Below are 18,097 nucleotides of genomic sequence, written 5' to 3' on the forward strand. Positions count from 1 at the left end.
GCTGCGTTAGGAAGGCGGGAGTCGCCCTGGAGCGATGAGTGGGGCGGCTGGCCCAGGGGTCTTGCCGGGGCTGCGCAGGGGCGAGCTAGCGGCGGAGACGCCGGGCCGCTGCGTGGGGCCCAGCAGGTCCGGGCGCGGAGGCCGGCGGCCGTGGGAGAAGAGACGGGGTGCAGGGACGTCCCGAGGCCGTGGAGGGAGGCGCCGGGCGAGGTCCTCGGTGCGGGAGACGCGCTGTGTGAGTGCGGAAAGGCTGCAGGACTGTCGGCGGCCATGGGGGAGGAGACCTGCAGCGGGGACAGCCCGGGCCGCCGGGACGAACGAGGCTGCGGGGACACCTGGCACGGCAGGCTCGATGGAGGCTGCAAGGGACCTTGGGACTGTGTGGGTGAACGGGGCAGTGGGGGAACCCCAGGTGGTGGGGCCTGTCGGCTCTGTGTGGGTGACTGGCACTGGGGAGGAGGAGGAGACGGCTTATAGGAGCCCCCGAGGCTGTGAGAGAAAAGGTCGTCCGGGATCTACGGGGCATGAGAGCATTCTGGAACTGTGGTTGAAGGTGCAGGCTATGAGGGCAGCTTCAGGATGTGGGGAAGGAAGCAGAGTCGAGCTCCATCCCGTGTCCGCAGGAGAAGGGCCGGTTGAAAGGGGGCTTCCTGGCCGGGCTTCGTGGGTAGAGACCAGCCGTGGTGGTCTCACCGGACCATGGGTGAAAGGACAGGCCAGGACAGCCCCCCGGGCCGCAGGAGTAGCCATAGCTCCGGACCTAGGGGCAGGCTGTGAGAGGGCCTCAGGTTTGTGTGGGCAGGGCCAGGCCTTGAGGATGCCACCTGTGGCTGTGCCTGGGACTCTGGAGGCAAGTTCTGGGATTTCCCCACACCCGCGGGGGAGAAGACAAGCCGTGGCGGTGCCTGGGCCCGTGGAGGGGATAGGCTATGGGGTTGCCCCGGGCTCTTGGGGAAAAGGGCCGACTGGGGGGGTTCCCGGGGCCACTTTTGGGTGGCCTGAGGCTGTGGAGGGAGAGCCAGGCGGCGGGGCTGCTCCAGGTCTGCGGGGGAGGGAGGAGGCAGCGCAGGCGCCTGTGTATGGGGATACCCCAGGCTTAGGGGGAAGGGGGCGGACCGCAGGGGTGCCCAGAGCTGCGCGGGAGGAAACTCCCTCTGTGGGTGCCCCAGCCGCGTGGCGGAGGAGACAAGCCGTGGAGGAGACAGACGCCGGGCGTCTCCCTGGCCTGTGGGGCACCGGACAGCCCATAGGGGTGCCTAGTGCGACTGGAGCGGGAACGAGATGTCGGGGTGAGCCAGGATTCGGGGAGAGGGGGCAGGTTGTGTGGGTGGAGACAGGCTCTGGGGGCGACTCCGGGTCCCGGGAAGCTGCACAGCCTGCAGAGGTGTCTGGTCCTGATGAGCAGGAGGCAGGTCCTGGGGGCGCTCCAGGCCTGTGGGACATAGGACAGGCTATGGGAGTACCTAGGGCTCTGGGGCCAGAGACAGGCTGTGGGAGTGTCCGGGGTCTGTGGGGAACGGAACAGCCTGTGAGGGTATCCCAGGCTCCGGTGGTAGCGGGAGCCGTGGGAGAATGGACCAGCGGCGGTGGTGTCCCAGGACTGTGGGCTAGGCAGCAGGCTCTGGGGGTGCCCCCGGCTGATGCAGTGCCGGGGGCTGTCGGGGAGGAGACCTGCGGTGGGAATGTCTTGAGTCTGTGGGAAAGGAGGCGGGCTCTGGGCGGGCAAGAGGCTCCGGTGCCTGCAGCTTTAGGCGGACCCGGGTCTGTGGATCAGGAGGCTGGCTGTGGGGATGCCTCATGTCTCTGCATGAGAAGACAGGCCGCGGGGCTGTCTGAGGCAGTGGCGTCGCCAGAGGCAGCAGGTGTGTCCAAGCACAGGAGTGCCCCAGCAGGGCCGCCCACAGCTATGTGTACGTCTGGGTCTGGAAGCGTACCTGCCAGGGTACCTGCCGCTGTGTGGGTGTCTGGCTCTGTGTGTCAGGAAGGCGGCTCCAGGGATGACTTGAACCTGTGGGGAGAGGTTTGTACTGCCAGGATACCCTTGGCTTCAGGGGTACCTATGGCTCCCCAGGAGCTGTGGTCTTTGGGAGAGGATACTGGTTGTGAGGCTTCCCCAGTATCATGGGGAAGGAGACAGAGTGCTGGGGTTCCTGTGGCTGCTGAGGTGCCCATGGCTTCTCGGGTACCTGGTCCCCTGGGGGTGGAGACTGGCCCTGGGGGTTTCTCACGCTTGCCAGGGAGGAGACAGACTGCAGGAGTACCTCTGACCGCAGGGGTGTCCACAGCTGCTGGGGCCCCTGGGCTGCTGGTGGGTGATGCCAGCTGTGGGGGTGGCTCAGGGGTATGGGGAAGGAGACAGGCGACTGAGGTGCCCACTGCTGCCAGGGCTTCAGGACCTGGGGCTGGGGAGACTGACTCTGAAGGCGTTGCAGGCCTATGGAGAAGGAGCGCTGATGGAGCCGTCCCTGGGGCTGTGAGGGTACCTCTGTCTTTGGGGGTGCTTGCAGCTGTAGGAGTTCCCACAGCAGGGCGCCGGCCTGCTGCAGTGTGGGTGACTGGGTCTGCAGGAGAAGAACCCAGTGCGGCTGTCTCCAGCCTCACGGCGGGGAGGAGGCTGTCCACAGAGGGCCCCGGGGCTCCAGGGTGGGAGACAGGAGGTAGAAGTGTCCTGGGGCTGCCGGGGGGGGTGTCTTACACCTGGGGGCGTGGGACCAGGTTATGGAGCTGCCCAAGGTCTGCGGGGGAAGAACTGGACTCTGAGAACGTGCCAGGGGTGTCCAGGACAGGCACGGCTGGGGGGGTGAATGAAGCCGAGGAAGTGCTCCCGGTTTCAAGGGAGGAGACAGGCATTGGCCACTTGAGAGGTCGTGCACAGCAGGGTGGGAGGAGACAGGCTGCAGGAGGGTCTCGAATCAGAGGGAGGGGGAACAATTTGGGAGAAGATTGTGATGGGGAGGACAGATTGAGGGGTGCATTCCAATAGTATATATAGGGAACAAGTTGGGGGGCCCTGGGGCACTTTGGGAGGGAACAGGTTGGGGGGAGATTTGTCCTGGGTTATGGATGAAGGCACACGCCGTAAGGGTGTCTCAGGATCGGGGAGAGAGATACTTCGTGGAGATGCCTCATGGTATATGGGATAACACATTGGGAGGTGTCCTGGCACAAGGGGAAAGGGACAGGTTGCAAGGAGAGGGGCGTCCCAGGACTTTGTATAGGGGAACGGTTCGGGGTGGGTGTCCCTGGACTTTGTGTGTGTATGTGCTTGTGTGTGTGTGTAGCATCACCTGAGGTATCCTGAAACTGTGGGGATCACCTAGTTTCTTCCTGTTGGAGAACGGACTGTTAGGCCTTTGGCATCCAGGGGGAAAGCACTGACCACGTACAAGCCGCAGATGCCCAGGCCCCGATTCTGCAGGCTCCTTCATTCTGCGGCTCCAGCCCCTGGACTGTGGTGATGTCAAGCCAGTTGGGGTTGCCTCAGTCGGGTGCCTCCTCCCATCTCCGCTTTTGATCATGTCTCTACAGCCTTAGAAATAAGGAATCTTTATATTTCTACAGATGTGTCAGTCTTTAAGCAAATCCAGTCTACAATCCTTGAGTTTATTCAAAAGCTTAAATTAGGGATCTTTTAAAAAACCCTGAATTTCCCAGTTGAGTTCCTGTGGGATTCTTTGAGAGGGCAAGCTCCCCCATGCAGTTAACACTAGTCAGTTTATGGAAAATCTGCTTAATTCAACAAATGTTGAGTTAAATTGTCCACTCTGCTCAAAGCACTGTTGTGGGGAATCTCAGAGAAGAGCAAGACAAGGCCCTAACCCTCCAGGAACCTTGTCTAGCTGGGAAGATGAGACAGATACCTGTGAAATAGGTAAATAATGACATGAGCAAGTGTGTGAGTGCAGGGGCAGTAGTGTCTATAGGGAGGCATTCAGAATAGGGAGAGGCACTGATGCGTGTGAAGTTTACAAAACACTCTCATCTGTTAGACACTATGTGAATATAGGGTGGGGGGAGTTTGGGGGAAATGGAAGATGTACAGAGGCCATTCAGCTAGTTAATGGCAGTTCCTGGCATCAGTCTAGGTACTCCGATGCCACAGGTTTACTTAGAGTCATTCAGAGTTACGTCCTTTTGAGCTACCTAGAAGAGTGAAGTGTACTGCTTTTTGGTTAGTAGTTAGGCTTTATTAATGTAGGCTGTATATCCGTAAAACTTCCTTGCGGGAAAGTGCTTGTTTACCATAGCAGAGCTGTTTTTGGAATGTCTTATCGGCGACCTTTGAGATGTGAAATTTGGAATGAGAAGGGCTCAAGAGATAGTCATTAAGCTAGTGTGTGCCCTATTCTCTTGGAAGGTAGAATTTCAAAAGTGTAGTTGCTTTCGTAAGTGGAAGAAACTATCATATACCTGTCTTTAAGCATTCACTCTGTAGTATGAGGTGGCTGGGGACTACTAGAATATTGTTATATGAGCATAGCATTGTGTTTTACTTATTCTTTCCTTTTGTTTGAATACAGTTGGTCTGAAAGTACTTTCTTTTATTTTAGGCAATGATTTTAGGAGAGAACTGTTGGCTGATGACTGAGCTTTCACTATCGTACTACACTTTCTGACATGATGGGATCAGGCAGACCAGCCTCAACCTGTGTTCATCTAGCATCTAGTGTCCAACTAGATGGGAAGAATGAACCCAGGAAACTTCAGACCCAGGTAGTTCCGTTTTATTTTTCTCTTCAGAGTTTTGTTATGAAACATTTCAGACAAAAGGGCAATGAACACGTTTTAAATCACCTTTTAGATTTAACCATTATCACACCTAAGAAAATGGACAAGAAATAATTCCCTAATATTATCTAATAACCAGTCTTTATTCAGCTTCTCCCAGTTGTCCCCAAAATGTCTTTTCCCCCAGTATTGTATTTACACAAATCTTCAAACATACAACAAACAGAATTTTACAGTGAACCTGTAGATTCCATTACTATTTCACGTGTTTGTTCCATTGCATATCTATCCTTCAATCCATCCCTCTAGAATCTATTCATCAATCCCTCATACTTTTGGACTCCGATCAAAATAAATTTCAGGGGCTTCCCTGGTGGCACAGTGGATAAGAATCTGCCTGCCAAGGCAGAGGACACGGGTTCAGCCCTGGTCCAGGAAGATCCCACATGCCACGGAGCAACTAAGCCCGTGCGCCACAACTACTGAGCCTGCGCCCTAGAGCCCATGAGCCACAACTACTGAGCCCGCATGCCACAACTACTGAAGCCCACATGCCTAGCGCCCGTGCTTCGCAACAAGAAGCCTGCACACTGCAACGAAGAGTAGGCCCAGCTTGCCGCAACTAGAGAAAGCCCGCGTGCAGCAACGAACACCCAACACAGCCAAAAATAAATAAATAAAATAAAATAAAATAAAAATAAATAAATTGTAGGCTCTGAGTACCCTGAGTACTTGAGCATGCATATCGTACACTAGAATTCATTCTTTTTTAAAGACTTTTTTTTTTTTGATGTGGATCATTTTTAAATGGTCCGTATAGAATTTGTTACAATATTGCTTCTGTTCTGTGCTTTGGTTTTTCGGCTGGAGGCATCTGGGATCTTAGCTCCCTGACCAGGGATTGAACCTACACCCCCTGCATTGGAAGGCAAAGTCTTAACCATTGGACTGCCAGGGAAGTCCCCTAGAATTCATTCTTTGTTTAGCATTTTTTTCTTTTGATGTACATTTTACATCTACAACAAATACACTGAAATGTATACATCTTGTCACATTTGCTGAGTTTTGACAAGTGTATACACATATATAACTCATACCACTATCAAGATACAGATCATTTACATTACCCCAGAAAGTTCTCTCGTGCCCCTTCCTAGTCAGTCCCACCCCGGCCCTCCACAGACAACCACTATTCTGATCTTTTTTCAACATAGATTAGTTTTGTTTGTTCTAGAGCTTCATGTAAGCAGAGTCATATACTGTGTACTCTTTTGTGTGAGGCTTCTTTCACTGGGTATGATGTTTCTGAGATTTGGTGTAATATTTCTGAGATTCATCCACCTTGTTGCATGTATCAGTAGTTTGTTACTTTTGAATACTGAGTAGTGTTCCATGGTAAAGGTGTACCACTGTTTATTCATTCTCCAACTGATGGACACCTGGGCTGTTTGGGTCACTATGAATGAAGCTGCTATGAACATTCTTGTACAGATCTTTTTGTAAACATGTTTTCATTTCTCTTGGGTAAATACCTGGAAGTAAAATTGCTGGGTCATAGGGTAGGTGTATGTTTAGTTTTTTAACAAACCAACAGACCTTTTTCCAAAGTGGTTGTACCATTTTATTTTCCTACCAGTAATGAATGAGAGCTCCAGTTGCTCCACATCTTTGCCAGCATTTGCTGGTGTTTTTAAATTATATATATATTTTAATTACACCATTCTGGTGGGTGTATAGTAATATCTCAAAGAAAAGCTTTTTTAAAATTTTGGCATAATTTCAGACTGACAGAAAAGCTGCAAGAATAGTACGCAGAATTCCTGGATACTCTTCTCCCAGATTCCCCAAATGTTAGCATTTTAGTGCATTTTCCCTCCCTCTCTCTCTCCCTCCTTCCTTTTTTTTTCTCTCTCTCTGTCTCACTACACACACACACACACACACACACACACACACACACACACACACACACACACACACACACACACACAATTCTAAACTGGTTAAGAGTAAGTTACAGGGCTTCCCTGGTGGCGCAGTGGTTGAGAGTCCGCCTGCCGATGCAGGGGACACGGGTTCGTGCCCCGGTCTGGGAAGATCCCACATGCCGCGGAGCCGCTGGGCCCGTGAGCCATGGCCGCTGAGCCTGCGCGTCCGGAGCCTGTGCTCCGCAACGGGAGAGGCCACAACAGTGAGAGGCTATGTAACGCAAAAAAAAAAAAAAAAAAAAAAAAAAAAAAGAGTAAGTTACAAACATAATGCACTTTTGCCCCTAAGTACTTCTGCTTGTATAATCATGGTACAGTGATCAAAATCAGGAAATTATCATCAAATGATGCTATCATGTAATCTACAGACCTCACTGAGATTTTGTTAGTTGTTCCAATAATGTCCTTCATAGTGAAAGAAAATCTAAGATCATGAGTTTCATTGTCATGTTTCTTTAGTTTCCTTTAATCTGAACGATTTTTGAGTCTGTCTTTGTATTTCATAACATTGACATTTTTGAAAAATACAGGCTTATTATTTGAGGATTTCCTCTCATTTTGGGTTTGTCTGAAATTTTCTTATAATTACATTCAGGTTATGCACTTGCTGTGGGAAAAGCACTGAGGTGATACTGAGTTCTTCTCAGTTTATCATATCAGGAGGTAGACGCTGTCAATTTAGTCCCATTACTGACAATGTTAACTTTAATTATTTGATTAAGGTGGTTTCTGCCAAGTTTTCCATTGTAAAGTTACTCTTTTGCCTTTTGTAATTGGAAGTATCTGTCTTTGAGACTATGTTAATATCCTTTTATTCCCCAAACTTCATTTGCTAGTTTAGCATTCACTGATGATTTTTTTTTTTTTTAATGGTGGGAGTATGGTTTATTAAGCTGTGCCTTAGTACAGGCGCTGGGCCTTGCCCATGGTGCTCTTAATGTACAAAGCCCGAACGTTCTGCCAGTTTTTCTTGAGCAACAACACCAGGAAGTTGACAGCTAAGTGGATGTTGTACGCAAGCTCATCATCTGTCATTTTCATGTGGCCAGCAGCCACTGCCAGACACAGCACCTTCTTCATCTGGAACTTGATTGTGGACTTCACTTCATCAACTTTGGCCACCATGTTCTCATTGTGGGTCGGCAAGGAAGGGAACTTGCCAGCCTTATTCAGGCCTGGGCCCAGGATTCGTGGGATCTGCTTGATCATAGATTCTGAAGCCAAAAAGGCATCATACTTCTTGGCCAGCTTCTTGACCAGTTTCTCATTCTTGCTGAGTTTCTTCAGGGCCTCGGTGTCCATGGGGGGGATATCCACAGCCTTGGCCTCATCACAGCGCTGCTGGTCCCCCAGAACACACACGGAAAACTTGGGGCGGGGAGTGGACTTAAGCCTGACGGTGCCCGAGAAGCATTAGTCCTCCTGAAAGTCATAGTTCTTAAGGCTGATCCGAAGCTCCACCGTCTCCAACAACTTCCGGCATTTGCGCTGGTTCTCGTGCAGGACTTCCTGCACTGCCTCGTAGAGGGTGTCTTGGGAGACTTTGCTGCTTATGGTCCCTTGCACAGCGATAACCGGAAAAGAGCTCATGGATGATTTTTGCCTGAATCAATTTTTTATTATGATGGTAGGCAAGTGGTGACTTATTTATTTATTTATATCAGAGCAGACTTTTAGATTGTTACTTAATTCAGTATGATATTCAAATGATCTCTGGGGCTTCCCTGGTGGCGCAGTGGTTGAGAGTCTGCCTGCCGACGCAGGGTACACGGGTTCGTGCCCCGGTCCAGGAAGATCCCACATGCCGCGGAGCGGCTGGGCCTGTGAGCCATGGCCGCTGAGCCTGCGCGTCTGGAGCCTGTGCTCCACAACGGGAGAGGCCACAACAGTGAGAGGCCCGCGTACCGCAAAAAAAAAAAAAAAAAAAAAAAAAAAAAAAAATGGTCTCTGATTTGGCCAGTGAAATGAGAGTCACTTCAAGCTGATTCCAGTGTCCCTTTCACGTTTCCATCAATCTTTGACTACTTTTTGCTATAAAAAGATATTCCAGGCTCAGCATAATTTTCCCCGGTCCCAGCCCTAGAATCAGCCATTTATCAAAGGAGACTTCATCCCTTTGGTGGAGAATGGATTTTAGGAATCAGTATCCAGGTACTAGATATGCTCAGTGGTTCTCGGATGTCAGTGTTTCTCTCATATGCCCTCTCAGAGGACATAACTGGGAAATAGATGTATATACTTGTGTGCCTGTACACACATTTGTATGCAGATCTGCACTTCCTCCTTCCTTCCCCCCTCCTCTCTCTTACTCCATTCTTTCCTCCCTTTCCGTGTATCTGTTTGTCTACCTGCCTATCTGTCTATATTAAACCCATGAGTTCACACAGGTATCTCCAGTCCAATCCAACACTTCCCGTTTGTAACTCCCGTATTCAACAGTGTGAAACCAGTCTCCAGTTATCCACAGTATGCGTACTCATTTGCTCAATCCTAGAATGTACAAAACTGTTTGAGAATTGCAATCCATGCCTACGCAAAAAAAGAACCCTACAAATTAGAGTTCAGTATTTGTTTAGAGAACTTTTTATCTTTAGCCTGAGGGCATATAGTCCAAATGCTGTGCTCAAAAGTTAATTGGGTTGATTTTTTTTTTAAACCTCCACTTTTTAGTGTGGTTATGTTAGTCATTTGAACTTCATTTTGGTTCGTTGGTTTCTGTTAGTATTTATTTCTAGGGTTTTCCTTCATCCGTATGAATTTTATTTATTATCTTCCTCCCTTTCTCCCTCCCTTCTCCTCTTCCTTCCTGTCTCTCTAGTATATGGGAAACATTAATGTGGTTCCAAACAAACGTGTGCAAAAAGGAACATTCAGTGAAGTATTACCGCCCCCCCCATTCCCTCTGTCCTTTCCACCTAATTCCTACCCACACCCTGTAGATACCTAATCTTATTATTCTCTGATTTTTCTTCCCTTTGTTTCTTTCTGCACAAATGATCAGATGTGTGTGTGTGCTTTCTCATGAAGTACTTCTCCCCTTTTTTGAAGGGTGGAATATTACAGATACTCTTTTTTGCACTTGGCTCTTTTCACTGAACAGCATATCTGAGAAATCCCTCTGCATGAGTTCATACACATCTTCCTCATTCTTCTTAACATCTTCATAGCACTCCTCTGTGTGGATGTAGCATAGTTTCTTTTGTTTTCTTTTATTTATTTATTTATTTATTCATGGCTGCGTTGGGTCTTCGTTGCCGAGTGCGGGCTTTTAGTTTCAGCGAGTGGGAGCTACTGTTCGTTGCGGTGCACGGGCTTCTCATTGTGGTGGCTTCTCTTGTTGGGGAGCACGGGCTCTAGGCACGTGGGCTTCAGTAGTTGTGGCACACGGACTCAGTAGTTGTGGCTTGAGGGCTCTAGAGCACAGGCTCAGTAGTTGTGGCACACAGGCCTAGTTGCCCTGCGACACGTGGGATCTTCCTGGACCAGGGCTCGGACCCGTGTCCCCTGCATTGGCAGGCGGATTCTTAACCACTGCGCCACCAAGGAAGTCCAGGATATAGCACAGTTTGAGACATGCTTCTACATAGGCATTTAGGTCAATTCCAATACTTGGCAGTTACAATAGAGCAGTGAGTAACCCTGTGCATATGTATTGTTGGGGGTGTATCTTCAGGATAAATCCCTGTAAGTGAGACTGCTCGGTCAAAAGGCAAACAAACACATGTGTGGTTTTGTTTGCTGTTGCCGGAGTCCTGTCTCTGAGGGTTGTGCTCCCACCAGCGTCCTGTGAGAAGGCCTGTTTTCCCAGTCTTGCCAACAGCATGTGTTGTTATATCTCTTAATTTTTGCTGATCTGTTGCTGTCTCAGTGTATTTTTAATTTGTGTTTTTATGAACTTGATGAACTTTTCATATATTTAAGGGCCGTGTTTCTTTTTTTGTTGTTGTTAGTTGTCTGTTATATGTTTTCACCATTTTCTACTGAGTTTTGGTCTTTATTCATCTCAATTTACAAATAGTTTTCTTCCAGTTTTTCAGTTCTTTGACTTTGTTTATGGTGTTTTGAAACCATAAAAAACAGAAATTGTTTAAAAAATTTTTATTTTAATGTAGTAAAAATTATCATTCTTTTATTGCATATGGATTTTGAGTCACAGTTAGAAAGCCTTTCCCTACACCCAGGTTAAAGAGGAATTCATTCATTCATTTTTTTTTTCCTAGTACTTATATGAAATCCCCTAGGTATTTTAGGTTATTTTTACTTTGGGGGAAGATTTCTCCAATAAGGCCATAAGTTCCAAGTATTGTTGCTCATTCTGTGCACCTTTCAGATGGTAATTATTTTTTTTCTCTCTCATCTCTACTTTCTTTCCCTAAAATACTTTCCTGAAGTTTTATCACACTGGGTTAGTTTAAACTAACTCTTCATACACGTGATTCTATAAACACATGTTCTTGTGTGTGCTGTGAGAGTTGGGGAAGCCGTCCCAAGAATAAGGCATCATAGCACAGGCTGCGGTGGGTTTGCATGCACGATTCTCCTAGTGCTATTTACCTGCCATGGACAGGTCCAAAGCCACAGAATTGTTTGCTCCTTTTGACATAGTAATTGCAGAACAGATCATTTATCCTAAGGAAATAATCTAAAAAGAGAAAAAACTAAATGCATGGGAATACTAATTGAAGTAATATTTCTATTAGTGGAAAAGCTGAAACAATCTAAATATTTAATAATAAGGTTATAGTTAGGTTAAGCATGAAAAGGCCATTCATTGGATTTTGGAAAATTCAACTGTGAAAAATAATGCAAACTGTGGGAGTATGGAAACATGCCTATGTTTGTTAACTGAAAAACAAAACCTGTGTCTATCATGATTATAACTAACAAAGACTTAAACCTGCATAAGAAGGTGAAGTGGACTGTTTAGAGCAAGATGCACTTAGGTGTAGAATAAGAGATGTGGTCTAACCACCAGATGAAAAATCTCAGGAAGAGTATTGTCAGTGGCTTAGGTTCTGTGTGGTGCATCTGTGGAGCAATTTTCAGGAACACTCATAATGAATTGTACTGATCACTTGCTGGAAACTGACATTTTGATACAGGGCAGAAGTCTATCACTGGGGAGTTGAGGAACTTACTGGTTCTGTTTGAAGCTTTCTGAGTTGACTTTGTGAGGAGGATTCTAGTATGCTACTAGTAAACCAGAAGTATAATACTGGGGACTGGGTGATTGTAGGATAGAACCAGGGGTGTATGGTTAATTCAAGGGTGTGTGAGAGTAGCTGATTCTATCAGTACAACAGGAAAATACCTCTTAGCACTAATAATCGTGTGGGTGAAATGTTAGAAACTTGATTATAGACATATACTAACCATGCAATATGTTATTTTTCTAATGTGTGCTTGCTTTTTTTTTTTTTTTTTTTTAAAGAACCAGCTGCAGTTTAATAGGAATGTTCCTACACATTCAAGCAACTTGGCGATCCGATATTCTTGCCCACATGGAATTAGAATTGAAAAACTGAAGCAGTCATACAATGAGTCATACCATTGCAGAGATTCAGGTTTTAGAGACGGTCCTGACGTAAGCAGTTCTGTTTCATTTTCTGTCATATCAGAAGAGAGACTTAGCTATGCCGTCCGTCTAGCCAAAAGAGATGTAAAACGAAGACAGCTTGAAGAACATATAAAAGAACACCATCTCAGAAGTCAGCCCCAAATCTTTCAGAAATGTGGACACTCTAACCATAAAATATCTGACCATAGAGTGGAAAGGAAGGAATCAAAGAGTCGGGAAGTCTGTCACGGCAGCAACCAGCCATCCAAAGTAGAAATTTCCAGCTCAGGTGCCAAGGTATATCTGTACACATCTCATCCAGGACAGTCAGACCTCACCAAGCCAAATTCGCCACCCACTCGTGATCCAGGACTTCAGCCACGTGCCAGGATAGGTGACCACAAAAACCTGTGCGGACACAAAAGCCTGCTGGAAGTTCAGCGACTCCAGAAAGAATTGAGCAGTTGTATCCATAAAATTGAAGAATTAACTAAAAAAGGTGAGAAAAATTGGACTCTTGACTTCGAAAAGATGCTAGGAGAGGGTATAGCCCAAATACATTCTTCGGGACCCCCGCCCCCCGTCACATTCCATTCTCTCCTGTCACTAGAGTGAGCACTCAGGACAAGACAGGTGGACTTTGACTTTGACCAGTGTCTTTTTTTCTGATGCGTTTGCCCTGCCCTAGCCCCTCTTTCCAGCAGAGGTACCTGAAAGAGCCCCTTTTCCTTAGGCTGTACTTGGTAAGTCGACTGACTGAGGGCCCCGCCTAGTAACTGCAGTACCTGTTGTCTGAAGCTTAGGTCTTCTAGCACCTGAGTGCAAATTATCCTGTAATTATCCTGTAATGTTTTGCTTCTGTATCCAGAAAAATGATTTTTAATTTGTTCAGAAAAGAGCATAATACCTGTATATTATAGCTAAAACCAGTTCTAACTTAGGCAATGTTTAGATGAGTACACAGCAGTGATGGGGAGTTATGGATATACGTATAAAATATCTGACCACAGGGTAGAAAGGAAGGTGTGTGATCCTCATATACTGTTCTCTACAGTTTTTCAGTGTTCCCTATGCCCTTGCATTTCCCTGGGGAGTAGAAGATGGATTGCACATGGAAAATTTGGGGTTACCATAGCTAACAAGTAGGGGGATCAAGCCTAGCTTTCAGACTGCAAGGAATAGGGAGTTAACATCAAAAGGAGCTACTGTGCTAAGATAACACATAGTCTATAATGATCTTTTACACTATAAAGTCAAGCAGTGTATGCATATGTGCGTGTATGCATGTTATGTAAGAAATTTAAGGTGCCTTACAGAAACAGATTGAATAAAATAGAACAAAAATATGTAAATGAGGATATTTTGGCACAGGAAAAAATAAGGAAAGGAAAAAATAAGGAAAGGAAAAATAAGATTTATTAGGAATGGGTTACAGTTTTGTTTCTGAGCTTCCTCACAGTCGCTCACAAGGAAAATGTGATCAATTGCAGAATTTACGAAGAAAAAAACAGTTGTATGAGGAAAAAAATTGTACCACGTATTGAGGCTGGAAAAAAATTTCTCTGGTGGGTCTCCATAAAGAGTATGTTGTGTAATATGAGCAATTCGAAAACATTCCTACATCAGAATAGCAGCAGTGTAGTGGCTTTTTTCTCCTAACATTGCTCAGTAGCAGTGTGCGGCATGACTCCACAGCATAGTTTGGTAGAAACCATGCTACCAGGGGAGCAAAGCCACGAGGCCCACTGCTCTGGTGATAGGGCCTCATACAGGGGACTTTTAGAGCTGAGCTGCTCAGGCAGTCTTCCAGAAACAGTTTCTTTGAATGAATCTTTTGAAAATGTGGACCAGCAGTGTGTACGAGGGTGTGCTTCCTGACAAATAAACGAAGACTTTGGACACGCAAATAATTTTAGCCCTTGGTGTCTTAATATGTTGGAGAAAGGACTTCTCATCTGGGTTCAGGATAAGAGAGTGCAAAAGAAATCTTGTTAAACATAAAAATAGGTCAATAAATGTTTTTTTTAAAAAGTAGAAAGCACGGGACTTCCCTGGTGGTCCAGTGGTTAAGACCCTGCACTTCCACTGCAGGGGGCATGGGTTCCATCCCTGGTCGGGGAACTAAAATCCTGCATGCCACGTGACGCGACCAAGAAATTTAATTTAAAAAAAAATAGAAAGCATTATAGATTTGGGTTCAATAGAAAGAATTTAAAAATAGTAAGAGTTGCATAACTGTGGCATAGGCTGTCCAGTGGGATTTGGTTCAGGGAATTCCTGCCTGGAGGGGAGCTTGATCTAGTTAGTCTTCATGTCTCTTCCATCTCTGAGTCAGGACACAGGCCCACTTGCTGGTTCCTAGTTTTTTGGCTGATGAAAACTGAAATTTTTGGTTATGACAGCTTCATTTTTTTTCTTAATAAAACTAGAGATTGTCAACCTCATTATCTCTTTGAGTAATTGAAGTTTTTATAAGTTTTTAGTGTGTGGTTTATAATCCACTTTTGGGGGAAAACTATTTTCAGATCGCATGGAAGAAGCTTTGGATCCAGATGAAGAGCGGAGAATCCGTGTCAGGAGGCAGGAGCAGGCCGTCCGTTCTGCCCGGATGCTCTACGTCCTTCAGCAGCAGGTGCGGAGGCTCAGGGACCGGGGGACCTTCTTAGGGAATTCCTGTTTTCCTTTTGTCTCAGGAATATCAGCACCAGGTATCCTACATGAATTCTGATGTGTTTGTGAGGCCGAATTTCCTGAATACGTGGACAAATAATTCTGCTTCTCGTCCTTTGCCTTTATGTATGTTTGTGTATCATGTGTATATGGCCAAACTCTTTATTTTATTTTTATCTTTTTAAAAATTTTTAAAAATTTATTTTTGGCAGCCTTGGGTCTTCATTGCTGTGCACAGGCCTACTCTAGTTGCTGCGAGCAGGGGCGACTCTTTGTTGCGGTGCGTGGGCTTCTCATTGCGATGCCTTCTCTTTTTTTTATATAAATTTATTTGTTTTGTTTATTTACTTAAAGAAATGTTTGGCTGTGTTGGGTCTTCGTTGCTGTGCACGGGCTTTCTCTAGTCGTGGTGAGTGTGGGTCACTCTTTGTTGTGGTGCACGGGCTTCTCATTGCAGTGGCTTCTCATCTTGCGGAGCGCCGGCTCTAGGCACACGGGCTTCACTAGTTGTGGCGTGTGGGCTCAGTAGTTGTGGCTTGTGGGCTCTAGAGTGCAGGTTCAGTAGTTGTGGCGCATGGGCTTAGTTGCTCCGAGGCATGTGGGATCTTCCCAGACCAGGGATCAAACCCGTGTCCCCTGCAATGGCAGGCGGATTCTTAACCACCACGCCACCAGGGAAGTAAGTCCCTGGCCAAACTCTTTAAATACTGGGGGGTTTTTTGTTTTTGTTTTTGTTTTTTTCTTTACTTTTTGGGGTCATAGACTCTTGAGAATCTACTAAAAGCTATGTGTCCTTTCCCCAGAAAAAAATGCTTATACAGCCCATATTTTTGCAGATAAATTTAAGTGGATCAGTTACCCCGAAACCCGTGGTCCCCAGTCATGCACCTTATAGTCTTCGAGGATAGGGACCTTGTTAGTTTCCCATCTGTCTCATGTTTACTGTGTACTAGAAGCTTAGTAGATAGTAAATAGTTTAATCGTCTTTACTAAATAGTAAAGGATGAAGAATGTGTTGAGTGTCTTTCAGGACACATGGAGTGGCCGATAAGCAGGCATTTACATTGTTTACATTGTAGATAGAATTTTTAAATGTTTGGTTTAACTTTAACGCCTTACTCATTAGTAAGCCTTGAACGCATTTCTGGCCACTTAGCTCACGTGTTAGCCTTATTGCTGAACCCCACACTGGACTCTTTCATTTCAAAGATGACGCATGAGTTAGATTTTGTTTTGTATTTTTCTTGGGTTCGTTTTGTTTTTTACTCTGTGCTGCTGCTATAAAGATTGTTCTGAAACACGAATCAGAGCTGTGCGTGAAAGGTTTGACTGGCTCGCTGTTACGTAGAGGGTGGAAGCTGAATTCTTTAGCCACGGCACTGAAGACATCCTGATCTGGCCCTCCTACCTTTCCAGAGTCACCTTCACCTTCACTCCTTCATGTTAAATTCCTCTTCCATTGGGGACCAAGGGATGGAAGGTGAACCCCGTGCTCTAGTCACCATCTCGAACTGGAAACCAATAGCTACTTTGGGGGTGCATGAATGAAGAGCCTTGTTTCATTTTCAAGTGACTTGAATTAATAAGGGTTATATTTGGGACTTCCCTGGTGGCGCAGTGGTTAAGAATCCGTCTGCCAATGCAGGGGACACGGGTTCGAGCCCTGGTCCGGGAAGATCCCACATGCCGCGGAGCAACTAGGCCTGTGCGCCACAACTACTGAGCCTGCGCTCGAGAGCCCGCGAGCCACAACTACTGAGCCCATGCGCCACAACTACTGAACCCCATGGACCTAGAGCCTGTGCTCCACAACAAGACAAGCCACCGCAATGAGAAGCCCGCGCACCGCAATGCAGAGTAGCCCCTGCTCGCCGCAGCTAGGGAAAGCCTGCACGCAGCAACAAAGACCCAACGCAGCCAAAAGATAAATAAATAAATTTATTTAAAAAAAATAGTAATGGTTATATTTGGACAAGAGAAAATGTATCCTTTTCTACAGAAAAGATCAGTGGAAAGGTACGAAGTTTTCATTTCTCCCCCCTTTACAAAACAGGTTAAAGAAATCCAGGAAGAATTGGATAAATTGAGTCCACATAAAATTAAACACACTAAGAAGGTATGATGCAATTTAATTATGATTAATACTACTTATAAACTACATTTCCAGTGTTTTGTTAGTACTATGTGTGGGTTCCCTGCACTAATATTATTTTCAGTGCTTGTAGAAACCTATTAGGGAGTGAGCATCTTACATATTCTGAATTTGGGCTCATCTTCCAAGAAACAGGTTCTGAAAATAGATTTTTGTTCTTGCTCCTGGTATAAGAAACTGAGCATACAAGGGAAAAGGCTTTTTCATTAGAAAACCTTTCAGCTTTACAATTCCCTTTACTATGAAAAAGTTTTTACAGTAGAAGTTGTTCTTACATAGAAAGAAGATGGGCTATAAACGTTCGTAAGGGTTGGGTTAATGTTTAGAAGTTGTGAGTATTGAAATAACTCTCGCATCTCATTCATTGCCAGTCATGGGCAGTGTCCAGGCTGGCAGCTGCCCATCGAGGAGCCATTCGGGCCTTACAGATGTTTGTTACTCAGTTTACTGACCGGTTAGAGCACCCAGTTCCTACTTGGTGCAAGGAACTGGGCAGCCTCATCCGCCAGCTTTCACTCTGTTCTGCCAAGCTGGAGGCCAATTCTTCTGTCCCTGATGTGGTGATAGATATCCTGCAACAAACTGAGGTATGAAGTTGACGCCAATTTTTGTTTAAAGTGCATTGTTTCTAAGCAGGGAAGTAATGTTTACCATTGCCTAATTTCATTGAGATTTGTGGAGAACACAAGACAAAGCTGGTACCTAGTAAATTCAAGCTTTGCAGAGGGCAGAAGAAGCACTTCCTTTTAATTTTGTTTTTACAGTCTAGTCTATATTGTATTTCACTGCTTTGAGAATTGTTGACTTGAGTCTAGAACATATAACAACTCTTAACCAGGTCCATTCATTAAACAGAATGTTCCATACCGTGACCAAAAGAACTTGTTAGCATACAAAAGGAAACCAGTAAAGCACTGTTTAGATGAGTGCTTCGACTAGAATATCAGTGTGCAATCTAGATAGATTTTTGAAAAAAACCACAAAGATATATGGAAGCAGAGT

The 18,097-nt window shown here is 46.1% G+C and overlaps 3 protein-coding genes across 9 annotated transcripts in view; 2 read left to right on the top strand and 1 right to left on the bottom strand.

Annotated features, from left to right (window-relative positions):
- The window catches only part of KIAA0753, a 61,373-nt gene that overhangs the window by 563 nt on the left and 42,713 nt on the right, over nt 1-18,097 (top strand). For 6 of the 7 annotated variants that reach the window (XR_014014016.1, XM_081219427.1, XM_081219429.1 and 3 more), the window contains exons 2-6: nt 4,551-4,713; nt 12,148-12,772; nt 14,799-14,905; nt 16,997-17,059; nt 17,467-17,682. Coding sequence is in view for 6 of the 7 variants with exons in the window: in XM_081219427.1 (XP_081075553.1) it covers nt 4,618-4,713; nt 12,148-12,772; nt 14,799-14,905; nt 16,997-17,059; nt 17,467-17,682 (1,107 nt within the window). In the remaining variant the exon portion in view is untranslated. Of the gene's footprint in view, nt 1-3,050; nt 3,872-4,550; nt 4,714-12,147; nt 12,773-14,798; nt 14,906-16,996; nt 17,060-17,466; nt 17,683-18,097 lie in introns of those variants that run through there. The other variant, XM_081219425.1, reaches the window with a different exon arrangement.
- Nucleotides 35-3,534, top strand: LOC308607688 (uncharacterized protein; the record flags this gene model as incomplete). The annotated part of the gene is made up of 2 exons (XM_081219838.1): nt 35-2,864; nt 3,419-3,534. The coding sequence occupies 2 exons, from the start codon at nt 35-37 to the stop codon at nt 3,532-3,534; spliced, it is 2,946 nt and encodes a 981-aa protein (XP_081075964.1).
- Nucleotides 7,467-8,180, bottom strand: LOC308607531 (large ribosomal subunit protein uL1-like). Its single transcript, XM_081219543.1, has one exon. It carries the CDS (start codon nt 8,016-8,018, stop codon nt 7,617-7,619), a length of 402 nt encoding a protein of 133 aa, XP_081075669.1. The 5' UTR covers nt 8,019-8,180; the 3' UTR covers nt 7,467-7,616.

The sequence above is a fragment of the Mesoplodon bidens genome (assembly GCF_964165515.1).
Source record: "Mesoplodon bidens genome assembly, chromosome: 19".
NCBI lineage: Eukaryota > Metazoa > Chordata > Mammalia > Artiodactyla > Ziphiidae > Mesoplodon > Mesoplodon bidens.